This window comes from Canis lupus, chromosome 10 (assembly GCF_003254725.2).
Source record: "Canis lupus dingo isolate Sandy chromosome 10, ASM325472v2, whole genome shotgun sequence".
Classification (NCBI taxonomy): Eukaryota; Metazoa; Chordata; class Mammalia; order Carnivora; family Canidae; genus Canis; species Canis lupus.
The window spans coordinates 45,786,002-45,808,511 of record NC_064252.1 but is presented as its reverse complement, the minus strand read 5'-3'; the positions used below and the strand labels follow the sequence as shown (position 1 = coordinate 45,808,511).

Genomic DNA, 22,510 nt, shown 5'->3' with positions numbered 1-22,510 from the left:
TGACGTCATGGCTCGGCTCTTAAAGGGGACTTGGACGGAGCCGAGGGGGCCGCTGAGAGTCACCTGCCCAGAAAGACGTCGTTCCCGAGCGGCAGCACCTGCGACCACGCTACTTCGCGAGCGCGTGGTCCCCGAGGAGGCCGGCGCTGGGTATTTTACCCAAAACATTTCTTTACTGAGCCCCGAAGAGGATCCTTTTTTCGTGTAAAAATTACAATTCTGTGGTAACTTGGTAGCTGGCGTTAGTTCAAAACCTATGTGTTTGCAGAGCACTTCTACCCATTTGACATAGATTATGTTAAATCTTTGCAATGACTCTATCAGGTAGCTGTATTCTTATTCCCGTTTTGCAGATGTGGGAACCGAGGGGCCTCGTACTGCTGTGACTAGCCCAGGGCTCCCCACAACCCCGCAGCCTCCAGCCCTGCAGCAGTGCAACGTGGAGTCCTAATTCGTTTACCAAACTGAGCCGTAGGTATGTGCTACCTTTCCCACTGAACTGTGAGATTAAATTTGGTAAAAGTGAAGCACAACATCATACAGAAAAGTGCAGAAATCACATTTCTATGAATTATTACAATGGGGACACGCTTGTACAGCAATAACCGAGTTTAAGAAACAGAGCATGACCAGGATCCCAGGAGCTACCCGTTCCTCTCAGTCACTGCCTGGCTTTTTTCTTTCTTTATTTCTTTCTCTTTCTTTTTTAAATATTTTATTTATTCATTCATGAGAGACGCAGAGAGAGATGCCTGGCTTTTCCTGCGAGGTGACCGCTTTCCTGAATTGCAACACCAAAGGTTAGTTTTGCCTACTGAGGAACTTTTTTGCAGTGGAATCATCAGTATGCGTTCATAAAATGAGCCACTGTGAACCGTTAAAAATAACGAAGCTTTATATAATCTCATGTGAAGCACATCAGGACATAGGAATCAAAGCAAAGAAAGCCACAGTATCCAGAATGTTATACGGTCCTGTCTCCAAAGAGTCTATGAGGCACCTTCAGGGCTTTTTTAATATGGGAAAGAGCCCGATGGCAAATGTGGGTGAATGAAGGGAGAATTCTTTTTTTTTTTTCAACATAAACTTTTTTTGGTATTAAATTGTTTTTAACTTGTTCGTGCATATTTTTACTCGCATTTATTTTATTGCGAGAGAATACACACAACATAAAATTCACCATCTTAACCATTTTTAAGTGTACAGTTGAGTGGTAGTAAGTACATTCATAATGTGCAACCATTACCACCATCCATCCCCAGAACTGTTTTAACCTTGTAAACTCATTAAATAGTAACTCCTCATTCCTTCTCCCCTCAGGCCCTGGGCATCCACTATTCTTTTTGTTTCTATGCATTTAGATAGCTGATATAAGTGGAATCATATAATAGTCACCCTTTTGTGACTAGCTTATTCTATTTAGCATGTCCTCAGGGTTCATCCATGTTGTAGCACATGACAGGATTTCCTTTCTTTTTTTCTTTTCTTTCTCTTTTTCTTTTTTACTTATTAATTTGACACACAGAGAGAGCACAAGCAGGGAGAGTGGCAGACAGAGGGAGAAGGAGAAGCAGGCTCCCCAGTGAGCAGGGAGCCTGATGCAGGGCTTGGTCCCAGGACCCTGAGATCATGACCTGAGCTGAAGTTAGACGCTTAACTGACTGAGCCACCCAGGCACCCCGTGCCCTGTTCTATTTTAAGGATTTTATGGTTTTAATTCTTATATTTAGGTCAAAGACTCATTTTGAGTTTTTTTTTTTGTGTATACTATTGGGTAAGGGTCCAACTTCATTCTTTTGTACGTGAATATCCAGTTTCTCCAGCACCATTTGTTGAAAAGACTGTCCTTTCCCCATTGAATGGTTTTGGCAACCTTGTCAAAAATAATTTGATCATATATGTGAGGGCTTATTTCTGGGCGCTCTATTCCAGTTCGTTGGTCTGTATGTCTGTCTTTAAGATATATTACTTCTTAAATGAAATAAAAAACTGAAGTAAGACTGTATCTATGTGACATTCAAACATTTATGGAAAAAGTGCTAGGGTTCTACTTGTGAAGGAACTCCATGAACCCTAGGCAGCAGAGAAAACAGTGCTGGAAGAGGAGTGGCTGAAAAGGACCCCCAAAGTACACGTTATTGAAGGCTATCCAGCGAACCCAACTGCAGAGGCAGGAGGGCAGGTTCATCAATTATTCTCTGAGATAACCATGAGGAGGAGGAGCTCAGAAACCTTACTTAGGACGGAGAAAGGAAAAAAGGAAAGAAAAACAGGGAGAGGCAGGAGAGAGTGATAGGGTGAAAGGATCCCTCAGACCTGCAAGGCCAGCCACTTCCTCCTTGCTCCTTCTAGCTGCTCTCAGATGTCCCCCTTTTCTTTTCTTTTCTTTTCTTTTCTTTTCTTTTCTTTTCTTTTCTTTTCTTTTCTTTTTCTTTTCTTTTTCTTTTTTTTTGATGTCCCCCTTTTCTTACCTAGATGTCTCCCTTGCCCTTAGATTTCTTTGACCTTCCGAATTTCAGTAACCATTCCTTTTACCCACATTACTAATAAAGACAAAAGCTACCAATGCAGGTTAGTTCTTAACACATGTAGAAGAGCCATAGGAAAGGGTTTTGGGGGACTTCCCTGAGAGACCCCAAAAGAAAGAGAGGATAGCATGCTATGCCTGATGCCACCTCTTCATCCTTTCTACTACAGATACTCACTGTGGCCACCAATGATGTATGAAAAATTTGTGATCAAACAAAACTATTAAGGAAATACTGTCAACTAAATTAACTCTGAAAATTGGAGGAGTTCTTGCTGTAGCCTGAGTGCTTCTCCTTTGATATCTGCTGGATTCCCCTTTAAGATCTTACCTTATTATTTCTTTGGGAGCATAGAGTGGAAGATTGGGATAAACTGAAGGGTCAGATGCCTGGGTATAATTTGCCATCTTCAAATCAGAACCCTATCATTCTATTTCATTCTTGTATATCTCACAGGTGAAAACATAGGATCACCTTGTTATATACTGCATTTCCTTATGCTTTGTGAGATATAAATGACATACAGTAAACTGCATGTATATAAAGAGTACAATTTGGTGAGTTTTGACATATGAATACACCATGAAACCGTTTTCCCCAGTCAGGATAATGAAGATATATCCATTGCTTAGCAGTTCATCATGGCCTTCATCTTCCGTCTCCCTTCCATGCTTTTATCCTTAGACAAGCGCTGGCCAAAATTTTCTGTACTATAGACTAGTTGTCATTTTCTAGAATTCTCTATTGTGTATGATTACACAGTTACGCATAATACAGTATTTTTTTTAAAGATTTTATTTATTAATGAGAGGCAGAGAGAGAGAGAGAGGCAGAGACACAGGCAGAGGGAGAAGCAGGCTCCATGCGGGGAGTCTGACATGGGACTGGATCCCAGGTCTCCAGGATCAGGCCCTGGGCTGAAGGTGGCGCTAAACCGCTGAGCCACCCGGGCTGCCCCTATTATTTATTTATTTATTTATTTATTTATTTATTTATTTATTTATTTATTTAATTTATTTATTCATGAGAGACAGGGTGGGGGGCAGAGGGAGAAGCAGGCTCCATGCAGGGAGTCCAACATGGGACTCGATCCCGCGTCTCCAGGATCACACCCTGGGCTGCAGGCAGCGCTAAACTGCTGCGCCACTGGGGCTGCCCCCTATTATTTTTTTAAAGATTTATTTTATTTATTTGAGAGAGAGAGCGTGCATGTGCATGCATATGCATGGTGGGGGGAGGGGCAGATGGAGAAAATCTTCTAGCCGACTCCCTGCTAAGCAAGGAGACTGACTCAACTTCAGGGTCAATCCCACAAGCCATGAGATCATGACCAGAGCTGAAAAAAGAGTAGGACACTTAACCTACCAAGACATCCAGGCACCTCATCCCCTAGTATTAACATCTTGCTTTAGTGTGGTACGTTTGTTATAATTGATGAACCAATATTGATACATTATTATCAGCTAAGGTCTGTAGTTTGCACTAGGGTTCACTCTGTGTTGTACATTCTGTGGATTTTGATAAATGCTATAATGTCATATAAGCACCATTACAGTATCATACATTATAGTTCTATGGCCCTGAAAAAAATCACCTATGCTCCACCTATTCACTCCTCCCTCCTGAATCTCTGGCAACCACTGATATTTTTACTATTTGTATGGTTTTGCCTTTTACAAAATGTCATATAATTGGAATCAGACAGCATGTAGCCTTTTCAGAAAGGCTTCTATCACTTAGTGTTAGGCGTTTCCTCTCTGTGTTTCTGTGGCTTGACAGCTCATTTCTTCTTATTGCTAAATAATATTCCATTGTTTCAATGTACCACAGTTTTTTTGTTTGTTTGTTTTTTATCCATTCACCTATTGAAGGATATTCTAGTTGCTTTCAATTTTTTGGCAATTGTAAATAAAGCTGGTATAAACATTCATGTGCAGCTTTTTGTCTGAACATGTTTTCAGCTCTTTTGGGTAAATACCTAGGAGTGTAATTGGTGGATGGTAAGCCTATGCTTTTTTAAAGAAACCACCAAACTTCATTCTAAAGTGGCTGTAACATTTTATATTCCCACCAGTAACAAATGAGAATTCCTGTTGCAAAAAAAAAAAAAAAAAAAAAATTTTTTTTAAAAAGAGAATTCCCGTTGCTCCACATCCTCACCGCATTTGTTGTCAGTATTTTGTACTTTAGCCATTTTAATAGATGCATAGTGGTATCTCATTACTGTTTTAATTTGCAATTCCCTAATGACATATGATGTTGAGCATCTTTTCATATGCTTATTTGCTACTTGTAGATCTTATTTGGTGAGGTGTCTGTTCAGATCTTTTGCCCATTAAAAAAATATATTTATTTAATTAACAGAGAGATAGTGAGAGAGCACAAGCAGGGGGAGCAGCAGAGGGAGAGGGAGAAGCAGGCTGCCCACTGAGCAGGGACAGGATGACCTGAGCTGAAGGCAGATGCTTAACCATTTAGGTGCCCCTTTTTTTGGCCATTTAAAATTTTTTTTGAGTTTTAAGAATTCTTTGTATTTTATTTGTTTATTTATTTTTAAAGATTTATTTAATTATTATTTTAGACAGAGTGAGGAGGGGGAGAGGGCAGAGAAGAGAGAGAGGGAGAGAATCTTGAAGTTGACTTCCTTCTGAGTGCAGAGCCCAGTGTGGGGCTCTGTCCCAGGACCCTGAGATCACAACCCAAGCCAAAATCCAAAGTTGGCTGCCTAACCAACTGAGCCACCTAGTCACTCCTATTTATTTATTTTTTAAGTAGGCTCCACACCCAGTGTGAGGCCTAATGGAGGGCTACCCCTCCAAGATCAAGACCTGAGCTGAGATCAAGAGTTGGACGCTTAACCCACTGAGACACCCAGGTGCTCCAAGAATTCTTTGTGTATTTTAGATACAAGCCCTTTGTTACATATGTGTTTCACAAATAGCTTCTTCCAGTCTGTGGCTTGTCTTTACATTCTGTTAATACACTTGATTTTTAAATATTGACCTTGTATCCTGCCACCTTATTAAACTCATTTTTTCTTAGAATTTTCTATATAGATAATCAAGTCAACTGAGAATAAAGACAATTTTACTTTTCCTTTCTTTTACTTCCTTTCCTTTTTTTTTAAGAGAGGGTGAGGGGCAAAATCTTAAGCAGGCTCCACACCCATCCTGGGGCACCCTGAGATCATGACCTGAGCTGCAATCAAGAGTCTGATGCTTAACTGACTGAGCCACCCAAGCACCCCTATTTATTCTTTCTTTCTTTCTTTCTTTCTTTCTTTCTTTCTTTCTTTCTTTCTTTCTTTCTTTCTTTTCTTTCTTTCTTTCTTTCTTCTTTCTTTCTTATAAATATATACACATTTCATTTCTTTTTACTGCCTTGTTGAATGAATAAGACCTTTTAGAACAATGTTGAATGAAAGTGGTGAGAATGACATTTTTGCACACATCCTGAGATTAGGGAGAAAGCATTCAGTCTTTTGCGATGATATATGTTACTGTAGATTTTTTTATAGATGCCCTTTATCAAATTGAGAAAGGTCCCTTTATTTTACATCAATGGGAGTTTTATCCTAAATAGATGTTAGAGTTTGTCAAGTGCATTTTCTGTATCTAATGTGATGATCATATGATTTTTCTATTAATGTGATGAATTATAGTTATCTATTTTTGAACGTTCAAGCAGCCTGTATTCCTGTAATAAATCTCACTTAGTTATAGTATATTGGCCTTTAAAAATATTGTTGGATTCAATTTTCTTAAATTCAGTTAGGAATTTTTGCATCTTTTATGAAAGTTATTGGCCTATAGTTTTCTTTTATTATAATACCTTTGTCTGGCTTGGTATCAGGATAATGCTCGTCTCATGGAATGAGTTAGGAAGTATTTCCTCAGTTTTAACTTTTTTTTTTTAAGTTTTAACTTTTCAGAAGATTTTCTATAGAGTTGATGATGTTTATTCCTTGAATATTGGTATAGTTAACCATTGAAGCCATCTGGGCTTTGAATTTTCTTTGTGTGAAGGTTTGTACCTACAAATTTAGTTTCTTTAATGTAGAGCTTTTTCCTTTTTCTTTTTAAAAAATTTTAAAAAGATTTTATTTATTTTTTTATGATAGACATAGAGAGAGAAGGAGGGGCAGAGACACAGGCAGAGGGAGAAGCAGGCTCCATGCCAGGATCCCGACGCAGGACTCGATCCTGGGACTCCAGGATAACACCCTGGGCCAAAGGCAGGTGCTAAACTCCTGAGCCACCCAGGGATCCCCGAGCTTTTTCTTTTTTAGAAAAAACAATTTCTTTTTTATAGAGCAGTTTAGGTTTTTCTTTTCTTTTCTTTTTTTTTTTTTTTTTTTCTTGAGCAAATTCTGTTTGTATCTTTCAAGGAATCTATGCATTTTATCTGAATTGTGGAATCTATTGGCAAAAAGTCGTTCATAATATAACATTATTTTCCTTTTAACATCTGTAGTATCTGTAGTGATGTCTACTCTCTTGTTCCTGATATTGGTAATGGGTGTTTTCTGTCTTTTTCCCTCTGACTAGAGGTTTATCTATTTTATTGATTTTTCTCAAAGAACCAGCTTTTGGTTTCCTGATTTCTTTTTTCACTGATTTTTACATTATTAAAAGGTACAGTAGGGGCACCTGAGTGGCTCAGTCAGGTAAGCTTCTGCATCAGCTCAAGTCATGATCTCTGGACCCTGGGATTGAGCCCCACATTGGGCTCCCTGCTCAGTGAGGAGTCTGCTTCTCCTTCTCCCTCTGCTCCTCCCCCCTGCTCATGCTATCTCTCTCTCTCTTTTTTTTCTCTCTCTTAAATAAATAAATAAATAATATTTAAATAAAAGGTAACAACAACAAACAAACAAGAATATGTGGCAGAGACACATGTAGTCTGTGAAGCCTAAAATATTTTCTATTTGGCTTTATATAGAAAAAGTTTATTGACTCCTGCTCTAGACCTGGATGACTGCATAATTATAGATGTTTTCCCTTCGTACCTTGTCACTCAACAAATCTGCCTAGAAATGAGAGAAATGAGGCATAGGAAGTCTAATGATCACTTAAAAGTAAGTGTCATATGGTGCACTTAGGTTGCAAAGCAGCCTGAATTCTGTTCCTCTGGTGATATTAGCAGATGGAAAGAAGGGAAGGGGTAAATGGTAGAGGAGGTGGTGGAGACTCTGGTAATGGGATTCACTGGGATTCAGCAGTGGCCTGAAGGATGTTAAGGGGACTTGCCTAGTCTTTTATTTCATCAGCAGTAAAATGAAGGTGATGCTGGTGTAGTCCCCACAAGGACAATGGAAGTGGGGAAAGTGGCCAGATTTGAGGATGTGTAGGAAAGTCAGAGAGAATTTGTTCATGGACTGGATATGTGGTGGAGAGAAAGAAAGGGGTCTAGGATGAACCCTGGATTTTGGCCTGAGCACACGGAAGGATGAATTTGTTGCCAAAATGGGGAAAGTAGCAGGAGTGTGCGATGGGGATCAAGAATTAGGTGGTTGTGCATCTTGAGTTTGAAGTTAGCCTATTGCCCATTGCCTTGGTTTCTACTAACTCTCAGCATTGTGTGAAATCTTTCTGGTAAAAAGACTCCAGGGGACTCCATTTCCACCTCACACCTAGCCCACTCTCAGCCCCATCCAGGGTTTTGCTCCACTGAAGCTTCACTCATTTCTTTTCTCATGTCTTTTCCACCTCTAGGTATTTGTTCTCACCTATCAGGATACATTTTTGGCATTTCCATGCATCAGGTAGGTTTACTCTTTCTGGAGGAGATTTTAGACCATCTTGGGAGGCTGTGTTTTTTCTATATAAAGGCAAGTGGCAGAAGTGAGGGAGTCTGTGCCTGTATTTTCTGGTAGGTTGAAGTTGGACATTTCCGATCTTTTGGTTATGCTGCGAATGTGAGTCTTATGTTTTTTTATTTTCTGGTAGGTTGAAGTTGGACATTTCCGATCTTTTGGTTATGCTGCGAATGTGAGTCTTATGTTTTTTTTATATGTTGCTTGTGTTGTTATGTTTTTTGTTTCTGTGGAGATATTTTAGAGAAGTAGGGTTTATGGGGCCACTATTACCTAATGTTATAGGTTGAATTGTATTCCTCTTCCTAAATTTATATGTTGATGTCCTCACCCTCAGTACCTCAGAATGTGGCTTTATTTGGCCTATCTTTTAGACAGGCAATCAAATTATAATGAAGTCCTCTGGGTGAGCCCCAAGCCAGTATGACTTGTCACCTTATAAGAAGAGGAAATTTGGACACAGATACATGTGGAGGAAAGATAATGTGAAGACGTAGGGAGAAGACAACCATTTACAAGCCAAGAAGAGAAGCCTCAGTAAGAACCAACACTGCTGACACCTTGATCTTGGACTCCTAGTCTCCAAAACTATAAGACAACAGATTTCTATTATTTAAGCACCACCCTTCCCCCTTTTGTGGTGCTTTTTTTGTTTTGTTTTTTAAGGATTTTATTTATTTATTTTTTAGATGGAACGAGAGAGAGCACACATGAGCTGGGAGGGAATCGGGGCAGAGGGAGAGGGATAAGCAGACTCTCCTCTGAGCAGAGAGCCCAACTGACCCTGGGATCCAGGATCCGGATGGTGATCTGAGCCAAAGGAAGAAGCTTAACTGACTAAGCCACCCAGGTGCCCCCTGTGGTGCTTTTTAAATGGCAGCCCCAGCAAACTAATGTGCCTGAATCACTCAGAATTCTACTATATAATTTTGTGTAACTTTTTGTCCCTCAAACAGCTCTTCAATCCCAGACTGCATACAGTGCGTGAGTCCAAGGGCTAAAGGACAGGGCTATCTACAAATTTGTGGGATCCAGTGCAAAATAAAAATGCAGGAAAAAACGTGCACTTAAAGGTGCTAAAATATAAAGATTTTTCCTTTAAAAATCTTTTTTTTTAAATATTTTATTTATTTATTCATGAGAGACACACAGAGAGAGGCAGAGGCACAGGCAGAGGGAGAAGCAGACTCCCTGCGGGGAGCTGATGCGGATGGACCCCAGGACCCCAGGACCATGACCCAAGCCAAAGGCAGACGCTCAACCACTAAGCCACCCACGCATCCCTAAAAATCATTTAATATGTATAAAACACAATAGGGGAAATAGTGATACACAAGTGCTATTAACTTATACCTTTATTTTCAGAGTTATAATCATATGTAATACAAGTAACAGTACTTTTCTAATGCGATATCTTGATTTAGCATAGGATTTTTCTGACTTACCTAGCTACTTCCAATTCACTTAAGCTGATTTATATGTATATGTGTTTGTGTGTGTGTGTGTGTGTGTGTGTGTATAATTTTTAAGTAATCTCCACATCCAATGTGGGGCTCGAACTCATAACCCCAAGATTAAGAGTCACGTGTTCCACCAACTGAGCCAGCCAGGTGCCCCTCACTTCAGATCTGGCTAATATCCTACCATCTTCAGGCTGCAATGTGTGCAGGATGGAAGAAAGCACTGTAGAGCTGAAGGAAGTGAGTGGAAAGCCTATTTCCTCAGGGTGACCACTGTCCCTTTCTCATCCCTGTCCACAGACACCAGACCCTGCCCCCTTCCCATTCTAGAATTGCCCACTATAGAACCTTGCTTCCTGGTATGACTTCACAGACCATCTAGATCTGCAGTATCCTGGAGCTAAAGGCTGTTATGTCTGAAGGATTTCAGGAGATATACAGACTATGCCAAAGAAAAGAGGAGCAGAAACCCTCTTCTTTGTTCTCTTCCTGGACTATTGGCAAGGTACAGAGTTCTACCCTTTCAAAGGTCCTGTCACAAGTATAGTGGGGCAGATATACCAGTAAGAGACTTGCTGTGAACTTAAACCAGGCAGGAAATGGAGTTCTCCTCCCACAGGTTCTGAAACAGTGAACATAGAATTTCTCCCTGCCTCTACTTTCCTCACCTACTTGAATCTACCATAGGGACTTCTTGCTCAGAAGGGGATAGCTTTAACATTTTTCCGAACTGAAGCTTTCTCAAAAGACCTCTATGGGAGAGTAGCCCACTTGCACACTGAAATTTCTCAACATACACAAAAATAGATTAGTATAAACTTGTGTGCACTAATTTAGGTCAATCTTTTTTTTTGGGGGGGGTCAATCTTGTTTTATCTATCCCCTTATATACAACACACATGTTTTATTTTATTTTTTAAAAGATTTTATTTGATGGAAAGAGAGAATGAGAAAGAGAGCATGAGCAAGGAGGGAGTGGGAGAAGCAGGCTCCCCACTGAGCAGTCATGATCCCAGGACTCTGGGATCATGACTTGAGCCCAAGGCAGATTCTTAACTGACTGAGCCATCCAGGCATGCCGCTCCCACTTTAAATAACAGCTTTATTGAGATATAACTCACATAACATAAAATTCACCCTTTTAAAGTATATAATTCAGTGGTTTTTAGTATATTCACAGAGTTGTGAATCAGCCCCACTTAGTTTTAGAACATTTTCATCATTCCGTAAAGTACTATCACACTCACTAGGTATCACATCACTCCCCGCTCCCTCTTTCCCACAGCCCCTGGCCACTAATCTACTGACTGCTCTATAGATTTGTCTATTCTGGACGTTTCATATATGGAATCATACAACATGTGATCTTTTGTGACTGGCTTCTTTCATATAATATGTTTCATGGTTCAGCCACACTGCAGCCTGTGTCAGTACTTCATTCCTTTCTAAAGCTAAACAATATTCCATTGTATGAATATGCCACAGCCAGTTAATCCAGTTGTCAACTGGTGGACATTTGGGTGGTTTCCACTTTTTAGCTATCTTAATAATGCTGTTATAAACATGTTATGAATATAGATTTTTCAAAGTGAACATTAGATTTACATACTCTATTTTTAGGGTTTGGCTGCATTTGGAACCACTTTTGCTATCTACTAAACTAGTTGGCTGACAGCATTCTGGCAAATTCTCTGTGTATGGCTATTGGGTCTGTGGAGAGAAGCAAAAAGGACAGTAGGCACATTATGCAAACTGTCAGGGGTGACATCGAGAAAAGGGGAAAATGTGACTACCCTTGTCAGGCACCTTAAAAACCAAAGCATTTGGGGCACCTGGGTGGCTTAGTGGTTGAGCGTTTGCTTTTGGCTCAGGGTGTGATCGATCCTAGGGTCCTGGGATTGAGTCCCACATCAGGCTCCCCGCAGGGAGTCTGCTTCTCCCTCCGCCTGTGTCTCTACTTCTCTCTCTGTGTCTCATGAATAAATAAATAGCTTTTTTTAAAAAAGAAAAAAAAAACAAAGCATTTTTGTGAACAAATGTTTTACTGCATGGGCTTACTTCCACTTCCATAGTATTGATTCTTAATGGATCACTAATATCTTAGCAAAAGAGAACTTTTTATTTTTTTTATGATTTTATTTATTCATGAGAGACCCACAGAGAGAGGCAGAGAACTAGGCAGAGGGAGAGGGAAAGCAGGCTCCCTGCAGAGAGCCTGATACAGGCCTCAATCCCAGGACCCCAGGATCACCACCCAATCTGAAGGCAGACACTCAACCACTGAGCCGCCTAGATGTTCCAAGAACTTTTTATTTCTTTCATTTACCAAAAAGCCATCACACCTGGAAGCAATATCTATGCACCATTAATTACATGATCACTGGTTTTCCTGTAGAGTTGAAAGCTGCCAGGTGCACACATTACTATGCAGGTTTTCTGTCAGGAAACCAGGTGAGACTTAGCATTGTCACTGGTTATAAGAAGTTCTGATTCTTGCAGATACTTTATGAATGCGTGGCACTCAGAGTAGTTGGTGCTATGCCCTGAAACTTCTTCATTAGGGGATAAGTTTTTCTTCCTTGGTTTGTCTACTCCTTTGGACCAGAGAAAAGGGCTAGCCTTGACTTAGAATCAAGAAAATTTGTGCAGCACCTAAGACATTGCAACCTTCATAGAGAAAAGCCTGAAATATACTTCAAAATTCCATGAGTTGCTACATCTTTTAGCAGAGTTAACCCATATCCTTGATGTGGCCCCATGAGTGTCAGCAGAAGTCTTGAAATCACTCCATGACATCCTAGAGGAGATTGTTAACCCAGTGCTTTTCCATTTATACCTTCGTTTTTTCCATTCGTCAATGACAACATCAGAAATTCCTTGTGCTTATCAAACAGGTCAGGTAGGGGGTGGCCTGAGGCCCTCTGAGCCCCCTCCAAACATAGACTCTAGTGTGGTTTAGTGCAGAGTATGCAGTAGTGTTGTTCCCTGTCCTCCAAAACAAGAAGGCATCACATTTCCAAGATGGTCAAAGTCATTGCTTGTTGGCATCTTTTCCTATGGAGGGGAAAGTTTTTGTTGAAAAGACACTGAGATGTTGTGTCCATCTCTCTTTGCTCTCCCCCAGAACTGAACACTGAGCATAACCATGCTTGGATCCAGGGTCACCTATTGCAGTTTATAGTAGATACGAACACTGGGATGTGATAAGGGGATAGCACTTTTCATCCACAGATGACATCAGCAAATTTCATCTCTTTCCTTCTTCACAGGCCTCTTGTGGTTGGCACCTTTCCCACCAGTCTCAGATGGGAAAGCCAAATCCCTCAGAACTCTACTGCCCAAGAGCACGAGGCACTCAAAAGGTGGACTAGAACCCAAGTCCAGTTCTCCTTCTCCTGGAGCAGGTGAAGTGTGTGATACTCCTCTCAAAATACCGTGCAAGAGAATATTGACTTAAAAAGAATACATGCAGGTCCAGTGAATGATTTAATCACAGATAAGGTTTATTTTCCCCACAGGCTCAAATACTGAATTTTCATCAAGTTCAAAAACTTTGGATGAAGGTTTGGCTAAAATATTTGGTAAGTACCTCCCTCAGGTGAAGCCATCGGCCTATATATGAAGAGTCTCGTCCTTGTCCATGGTTGTTGCTCAGATAACCTAGTGCTTGGATGGGAGGGAGAGGGCTTGCCTTGAGGTTAGAACCAGTTCTTTGAATGTCAGAGTCCCAGGAAATTAGGCAAAGCATAGAAAGATAAACACATGGAAAGGTTTCTGCTCCTCAAAGTGGGGTCTATGTAGCAGCAGCAGGGCCACAAGTTACTACAAGTGCTGAGTCAGACCCCACCTTAGACCAGCTGCATCACATCTGCCTGACAAGATCCTTGGGGGATTCCTGCAGCAGTAGAGAGGACCTGAGGCTGAGATAAACCTTTTTCCCAGGTCCTCAGTCCTAGTTGAGCATGAAAATCCCCTGGGGAGATTGTTAAGAAGAGACAGATCCTCTTCCCTCCTCCACCCCCATCCCAGTGATCAGATTCCTTGGTTTGGGATGATTCTGTCCTGGGACGTTTTTCCCAAAGAAATATCTCTTCTCTGGTGGTGTGTTTAGGTCAGGAATAGACACTGAGGGTTACTTTTGGTCTGAGAAACAGCTCTCAGGAGTGTAAGCAACTATGCTTCCCTCCAGGTTAAGACCTATTGGGTGTTCTGATCACAGAGCTCTATGCCTGTCAATCCTGCTTGGATGGGGGACATTTCCCTTTACACAGGACATGGACTTTTTTTTTTCCAGGAGCTGTCCCATGTCAGGATTTCTGGGTTTGCCCTTTCTCCACTGTGCTATTTAAGAGGCTCCGGTAAATCTGCACTGAGTATCTGGCTGATTGAATGATGGATAGGTTGCCATGATTGAATGAGTGAAGGGATGCAGATAGCTCTTGTAGCCTCCTACTGTGCTCTCAGGAATTCTCACCTGGGATCAGAAGACTTTTCTCCTTCTTGCAGGAGCTCCATATCTCTGAATCCCACCCTACATGTGTGGAAGGGGAGTGAGTGAGTGTGAAGAAGGGTGTCTAGTTCAGGGTTTGGGAAGATTCCATCAACTCAGGAGGGTCTACTGACCTGCCCAGTGCCATGCCAGTGTTGGCCTTGGCATTGGTGGGCCACCAATAAACTCTCCAGGTTCTCTCTGAGCAACAATTCAGGATTGTGTAGGTCAATACATCTATCAAGGAAGGGACTAGTGATGAGAACTCATCATTTTACTAGTAATTCTGATAGCTAATTTTTGGGGGTTGCTATCATAAGCACCTATTTTATCAAGTGAGTAGGCCATCTGCCAATGTACCAACAGCCCTTGAGAAAGGACTCAGAATAAATACCATATTAATGGAATTTGTGATTGTTTTCTGTGGCTTAGCAAAGAAACCTAGAAGGGGAAAATAAAACTGTTGTCCTCAGAGACAGATAGAAACTGTCTTTAAAAAAGAAGGAGGGATACCTGAGTGGCTTTGTTGGTTAAGCGTCCAACTCTTGCTTTTGACTCAGGTCATGATCTTGGGGTCATGGGATCGAACCTCTTGTCAGGCTCAGTGCTCAGCGGGATGTCTGCTTGAGATTTTCTCTCCCTCTCCCTGGTCATGCTCTCTCTCTCTCTAATTAAATAGATAACATCTTAAAAAAATAAATAAGGAGAAATTAATATATTTCAAAAAATATAAATGTGAGAAATTACTAACAGTTTTATAAAGGAAGAATTTTCTGAACTTATAAAATCTGTTATTCTTCTCCCTCTTCCCCCTACCTCTACCTAATTTTTGTAGGTACAGTTTTCATATACAACACTTGTAAGTGAATTTTGCAACTCTCTGAGGATAGCCTTGCCTTTGGATTTGTTGTGTCCTGGCAGTCCTTACCCACACTGATGCATCAGGGCTGCTGAGATCACTATGAGCACCAGAGTGTAGGTGGAGGGAGTCTACTGACACCCAACATCTACATACAGGAGTGACTTTTGAGGTCTCAGTAAATACCATGGTCAACTGGATCTAGAACACAGCCTCACCTGGCAGGACCCACTACTTCTTCTCAGTCTGCTCAGCCTAGTGCCTGCCTTCTGGCTTTCCTCTCCTGTCTGCTCCTGTCCTTTGCCATATTGCTCTGTGTGGCTGCATCAATGTGTTTGGTTGTGTCTCTTTGTACTTCTGCCTCTCGCACGTGTCTGGATGGCTCAGGGATGCAGACCAGGCAGCAGGTTTTTGTTTTTGTCTTCTGTAAAATATTTTTGTTTTTGTCTTCTCTAAAATATTTAACCAAGTAGTGCCTACTACGTATGGCAACCATTATACAGAGTTTCTTTGTATAATTTGGGTTCTAAATGTTTATTTTGGTCCTGTTATTTTGAAGTTGGAACACATTTTACCCCCAAACAATGCTATATGATTCAGAGTGATAAATAGTTCACAAAAACTTCTTAACCACCTTATGTCCCCTCTCCACATTTATTTGAGATATGATTGACATATAATACTGTGTACGTTTAATGTGTAAACATGGTGACTTGATACATATATTGCAAAATGATGAACATCATAGTGTTACCTAATTCCTCCACTGTTTCCTGTAATTATTTCTTTTTAATGCTGAGAATATTTAAGATCTACTTTTTTTTAGCAACTTTCAAGTATGTAATATAGTATAATTAACTATAATCACAATGTTGTGCATTAGATCACCAGAACTTACTCACCTTATAACTGGAACTTTGTAAGTTTTGATCAATATCTCCCCATTTCCTCTACCCCTTACCCCTGGCAATCACCACTCTACTTTCTGTTACTGAGTTCAGCTAATTTAGATTCTACACGTAAGTGAGATCATAGAGTATTTTTGTTTCTCTATTTCATTTAGTATAATGCCCTCGAGGTCTATTTACATGGTTGCAAAACACAGGATTTCCTTCTTTTCATGGCCAAATAATATTATGTAATATATATATATATATCACCTCTTCTTTCCATTCATTCATTGATGGACACTTAAATGGTTCCTATGTCTTGGCTATTGTGAATACTGCTGCAGTGAACATAGGAATGCAAATAATCTCCTTGAGATCCTGTTTGCGTTTCCTTTGGATGTATACCCACAGGTGGGACTGCTGGATGATATGGTAGTCCTATTTTTAATTTTTTGAGGAACTTCCATGAACCCTGTACCAATTTACATTCCCACCAACAGTACATAAGGGTTTCCTTTCCTCCAATCCTCATGAACACTTATTTCTTGTCTTTTTGATGATAGCCATTCTTACAGTAGTGAGAGTGTGATTTTGATTTGCATTTCCCTGATGATGAGTGATGTTGACACCATTTCAAGTATCTGTTGGCCATTTTTATGTCTTTGGAATAATGTCTAATTCCTCTGCCCATTTAAGAGTCATATTGTTTCTTTTTTTGCTGTTGAGTTGTACGAGTTCTTTATATATTTTGATATTAATCCCTTATCAGATATATGATTTGCACATATTTTCTTCCATTCTCTAGGTTGCTTTTCATTTTGTTGATTGTTTCTCTTGCTGTACAAAAAAAGCTTTGTAGCACTTTAATGTAGTTTCTCTTGTTTATTTTTGCTTTTGTTTCCTGTGCTTTGATATTGTATACAAAAAATTGTTGCCAAGAACTATAGAAAACAGACTGAGTGTTGCTGGAGGGGGGCAGGTAACTGAGTGATGGGCATTAAGGAGGACACTTGAAGTAATGAGCACTGGGTGTTAATGCAACTGATGAATCATTAAATTCTACCTCTGAAACTAATAATACACTATATGTTAATTAAATTGAATTTACTTATTTATTTGAGAGAGAGAGTGAGAGTGCACACAAGTGCGGGGAAGGGCAGAGAGAGGGGGAGAGAGAGAATCTTAAGCAGACTCTCAGCTGAGTGCGGAGCCCAAGATGGGACTCGATCTCATAACCCCGAGATCATGACCTGAGGTAAAATGAGGAGTTGGATACTCAACTTACTGAGCCACCCATGCACCCCTTAAATTGAATTTAAATTTAAAAATTTAAGAAAAAAAAGACCAATGCCAGAGAACTTTTCTCTTACGATTCCTTCTAGTTTTGTGGTTTCAGTTACTAAGTTGTTAATCCATTTTGAATCTTTTTGTTGTTGTTGTTGTTGTTGAGTGGTGTACTTTAGTGGTCCATTTTATTCTTCTGCATGTGGTTATTCAGTTTTCTCAACACTGTTTATTAAAGAGACTATGTTTTCCCCATTGAGTATCCTTGGCTTTCTTGTCAAGTATGAGTTGACTGCATATGCAAAGTTTATTTTGGGCTCTCAGTTTTGTTCCATTAATCTATATGTCTATTTTTATGCCATACAGTTTTTATGTTGTGATTGTTACAGCTTTGTAGTATAGTTTGAAATCAAGAATTGTAGTGTCTCCTCCAGCTTTGTTCCTTTATCAGGATTTCTTTAGCTATTTAGGGTCTTCTGTGGTTCCAACTGAATTTTAGGATTGTTTTTTCTATTTCTGTGAAAAATGCCATTGGGGATGTATTTATTTATTTATTTATTTATTTATTTATTTATTTATTTATGTATTTATAGCCTGAGAGGTGGATAGGGGCAGAGGGAGAGGGAGAGACAAAATCTTAAGAAGGCTCCACCCAGCATAGAGGTGGATTCCAGGCTCACAACCAATCTCACAACCCTGAGATCATGACCTGAGCTGAAATCAAGAGTCAAGTGCTTAACCTACTGAACCACCCAGGCACCCAGCCATCGAGATTTTAATAGGGATCACATTGCATCTATAAATGGCTTTGAGTAGTATAGACATTATGGCAATATTTGTTCTTCTGAGCCATGAACATAGGATATCTTTCCCTTTGTGTCTTTGTCAACTGTTTTCATCAAAGTCTTGTAGTTAAAAAAAATTATTTTATTTATATTAAGTTAATTAACCTAGAGTGTATTGTCGGTTTCATAGGTAGAGTTCAGTGATTCATCAGTTGCATCTAACACCCAATACTCATTATATCACCTGCCCTTCATCATGCCCATTACCCAGTTACCCCATCCCCCTCACCTCCCATCCAGCAACCCTTGGTTTGTTTTCTATAGTTGAAGTCTCTTATGATTTGATAATGTCTTATGATTATGTCTCCTCCTCTCATTTCATCTTATTTTATTTTCCCATCCCTTCCCCTATGATCATCTGTTTTGTTTCATAAATTCCACGTATGAGTGAAATCATAATTGTCTTTCTCTATTGACTTATTTTGCTTAGGATGATACCTTCTAGTTTCATCCATGTCATTGCAGATGGTAAGATTTCATTTTTTTGATGGCTGAGTAATATTCCATTGTGTATATATAGACCACATTTTCTTTATCCATTCATCTGACCATGGATATCTGGGCTCTTTCAATAGTTTGGTTATTGTGGACATTGCTGCTATGAACATTGGGGTGCAGGAGCCCCTTCAGAGCACTACGTTTGATCCTTTGGGTAAATACCTAGGAGTGCAATTACTGGGTCATAGGGTAGCTCTATTTTACTCTTGAGAAACCTGTATACTGTTTTCCAGTGTGGCTGTACCAGTTTGCATTCCCACCAGCAGTGTAAGAGGGTTCCCCTTTCTTTGCATCCTCACCAACATTTGTTGTTTCCTGAATTGTTAATTTTAGCCATTTTGACTGGCATGAGGAGGTATCTCACTGTGGTTTTGATTTGTATTTCCCTGATGCTGAGTGATGTTGAGCATTTTTTTCATGTATCTATTGGCCATTTGTATGTCTTCTTTGAAGAAATATCTGTTCATATCTTCTGCCCATTTCTTGATTGGATTATTTGGGTTTTTTCAGATGTTGAGTTTGATAAGTTCTCTAAATCTTTTTTTTTTAAGATTTTATTTATTTATTCATGGGAGAGACATAGAGAGAGAGAGGCAGAGACATAGTCAGAGGAAGAAGCAGGCTCTACACAGGGAGCCCGACGCAGGATTCGATCCTGGGCCGAAAGCGGCGCTAAACCACTGAGCCACCCAGGCTGCCCTGTAAATCTTTGATAATAGCCCTTTATCTGATAAAACATCTGCAAATATCTTCTCCCATTCTATAGGTTGTCTTTTGGTTTTGTTGACTGTTTCCTTTACTGGGCAAAAACTTTATCTTGATGAAGTCCCAGTAGTTAATTTTTGTGTTTTTTTGCCCTTGCCTTTGAAGACCTAACAAGAAGTCGCTGCGGCTGAGATTGAAGAGGTTGCTGCCTGCAGTCCCCTCTAGGATTTTGATGGATTCTTGTCTCACATTTAGGTTTTTCATCAATTTTGAGTTTATTTTTGTTTATGGTGTAAGAAAATGGTCCAGTTTCATTCTCCTACATGTGGCTATTCAATTTTCCCAACACCATTTGTTGAAGAGACCATCTTTTTTTCCATCGGATATTCTTTCCTGCTTGGTTGAAGATTAGTTGACCATAGAGTTGAAGGTCCATTTCTAGGTTCTTTATTCTGTTCTATTGATCTATGTGCCTGTTTTTGTGCCAATATCATACTGTCTTGATGATTAGAGCTTTGTAATAGAGCTTGAAGTCCAAAACTGTGATGCCACCAGCTTTGGTTTTCTTTTTCAACATTCCTTTGGCTATTCAGGGTCTTTTCTGGTTCCATACAAATTTTAGGGTTATTTGAGCTCTGTGAAAAATGTTGATGGTATTCTAAAAATTTTATTTATTTATTCATGAAAGACAGTGAGAGAGAGGGAGAGAGAGAGAGAGAGAGAGAGAGAGAGAGAGAGAGAGGCAGAGACACAGGCAGAGGGAAAAGCAGGCTCCATGCAGGGAGCCCAACACGGGACTTGATCCCGGGTTTCTAGTTTTGCGCCCTGGGCGGAAGGCAGGCGCTGAACCACCAAGCTACCCAGGGAACCCCCTGTTGATGGTATTTTGATAGGGATTGCATTGATTGTGTAGATTGCTTTGAGTAACATAGACATTTTAACAATATTTGTTTTTCTAATCCATGAGCATAGAATGTTTTTCCAATTCTTTGTGTCTTCCTCAATTTCTTTCATAAGTGTTCTATAGTTTTCAGAATAAAGATGTTTTACCTCTTTGGTTAGATTTATTCCTATGTATCCAAAGTATTATAGTTTTACGTGTATAGATCTTTTGCCTCTGGTTAATTTTTTCTAACTATTCTATTGTTTTTAATATTATTGTGAATGAGTTGTTTTCTTTTTCAGATGTTTCATTGTTAGTGTATAGAATTGTAAGTGATTTGTATCCTGTTGATTTTGTATCCTGAAATTTTACTGAACTCATTGATTAATTCTGTTTTTTGGTAGTCTTTAGAATTTTCTTCATGTAAGATTATATCATCTGCGAACAAAGATAATTTTACTTCTTACTCTTGTGATTTGGATGACTTTATTTTCTTTTTCTTGCTGATTGCTCTAGCACTTCCAGTACTATGTTGAATAGGAATGATGAGAGTTAGCACCTTTGTCTAGTTCCTGGTCTTAGATGAAAAGCTTTCAACCTTTCACTATTGAATATGATGTTACCTGTGGGCTCGTCATATGTATTCCTTCTATAACCAAATTTGTTGAGCATTTTTTTTAAATGAAAGGATGTTGTAGTTTGTCAAATTTTTTTCCTTCATCTGTTGAGATGATCAAATGATCTTTATCTTTCATTCTATTAATGTGGTGTATCACGCTTATTGATTTGCATATGTTGAATCATTTTTGCATTTGATGGATAAATTCCACTTGGTTATGGTGTATAACTCTTTTCATATATTTTCATATGCTGTTGAATTCAGTTTGCTAATATGTTGCTGAGAATTTTGCATTTCTATTCATTAGGGATATTGGTCTATAGTTTTCTTTTCTTGTAGTGTTCTTATCTGACTTTTGGTATATTATTTGGCTTTGCTGTCCTTGTAAAGTGAGTTTGAGAGTTTCTCTTCTCCAGTTTTTTGGAATAGTTTGAGGAGGATCAGCACTAATTCTTCTTTAGATGTTTGGTAGAATTCACCTGTGAAGCCATCTTGTCCTGGGCTTTTCTTTCCTGGGAAGATTTTAATTATTGATTCAATTTCCCTACTCATTATTGGTCAGTTAAGCTTTTCTATTTCTTCATGATTCAGTCTTGGTAAGTTGTATGTTTCTAGGAATTTGTCCATTTCTTGTGGTTTGTTGGTGTAATAGTTCATGGTAGTCTCTTGTCATCCTTGGTATTTCTGTAGTATCAATTGTCATGTCTCCTCTTTCATTTGTGATAGAGTCTTCTCAATTTTATTTTTAGTTGGATAAGCTAAAGATTTGTCAATTTTGTTTATCTTTTCAACAAACCAACTTTTAGTTTTAGTTTTGTTAATCTTTTCTATTATTTTTATGGTATCTCTTTCATGTATTTCTGCTATGGTCTTTGTTATTTGTTTCTGCAAACTTTGGGTTTAGTTCTTCTTTTTCTAGTTCCTTGAGATATGAAGTCAGGTTGTTTATTTCAGAGCTTTATTTTTCCTTATTTTGGGCATTTATTGCTATAAACTCCCCCCTTAGAACTGATTTTGTAGCATCCCGTAAGTTTTAGTAAATTATATTTCCATTTTTGTTTGTTTCAAGATTTTAAAAATTTCCCTTTTGATTTCTTTTTGACCCATTGGTTGTTCAGAGTGTATGTTTAATTTCCACATATTTGTGAATTTTCCAGCTTTCCTAAGGTATTGATTTTTAGTTTCATGCCTTGGGGTCATTGTGCAATTACTCGTATAATTTCAATCTTATTAAATTTGCTAAGACTTTTTTGTGACCTAAAATATGATCTATCCTGGAGAATGTTCTGTGTGCACTTGAGAAGAATGTGTTTTCTGTTGCTGTTGGAGAGAATGTTCTGTGTATGTATGTTAGGTCCATTTGGTCTAAAATATGGTTTAAGTATAACATTTCCTTGTTGCTTTTTCTGTCTAGATGATCTGTCCGTTGTTGAAATTGGGAGAAGCTTATTGCTCACCTTGCTCTTCCTTTCCTGCATGGGGAAATTTTTCTAGCCGGGCAGTTCCCTCTTGATGCTGGGTGCTGTGCAGACAAAATAAAGCTGTCTTCTTTCTCTTTTTATGTGATTATCTTAGATTGCTGTTGTTGTTCCACTGTGGTGCTGAAGTTTTTTAGGTGGAGTCCAGAGCTCTCCTAGG

At 39.3% G+C, this 22,510-nt stretch overlaps 1 protein-coding gene across 3 annotated transcripts in view; it reads left to right on the top strand.

Annotated features, from left to right (window-relative positions):
- The first annotated feature begins 13 nt into the window (after nt 1–13).
- C10H2orf92 (chromosome 10 C2orf92 homolog) overlaps nt 14–22,510 on the top strand; it is a 46,121-nt gene continuing 23,624 nt past the window's right edge. The window contains exons 1-7 of one of the 3 annotated variants that reach the window (XM_049115861.1): nt 14–204; nt 354–475; nt 7,467–7,602; nt 8,240–8,289; nt 10,174–10,305; nt 13,070–13,204; nt 13,319–13,381. In XM_049115861.1, the coding sequence (XP_048971818.1) occupies nt 10,245–10,305; nt 13,070–13,204; nt 13,319–13,381 (259 nt within the window). In that variant the 5' untranslated portion in view covers nt 14–204; nt 354–475; nt 7,467–7,602; nt 8,240–8,289; nt 10,174–10,244. Of the gene's footprint in view, nt 205–353; nt 476–7,466; nt 7,603–8,239; nt 8,290–10,154; nt 10,306–13,069; nt 13,205–13,318; nt 13,382–22,510 lie in introns of those variants that run through there. The other 2 variants (XM_049115860.1, XM_049115862.1) reach the window with 2 other exon arrangements.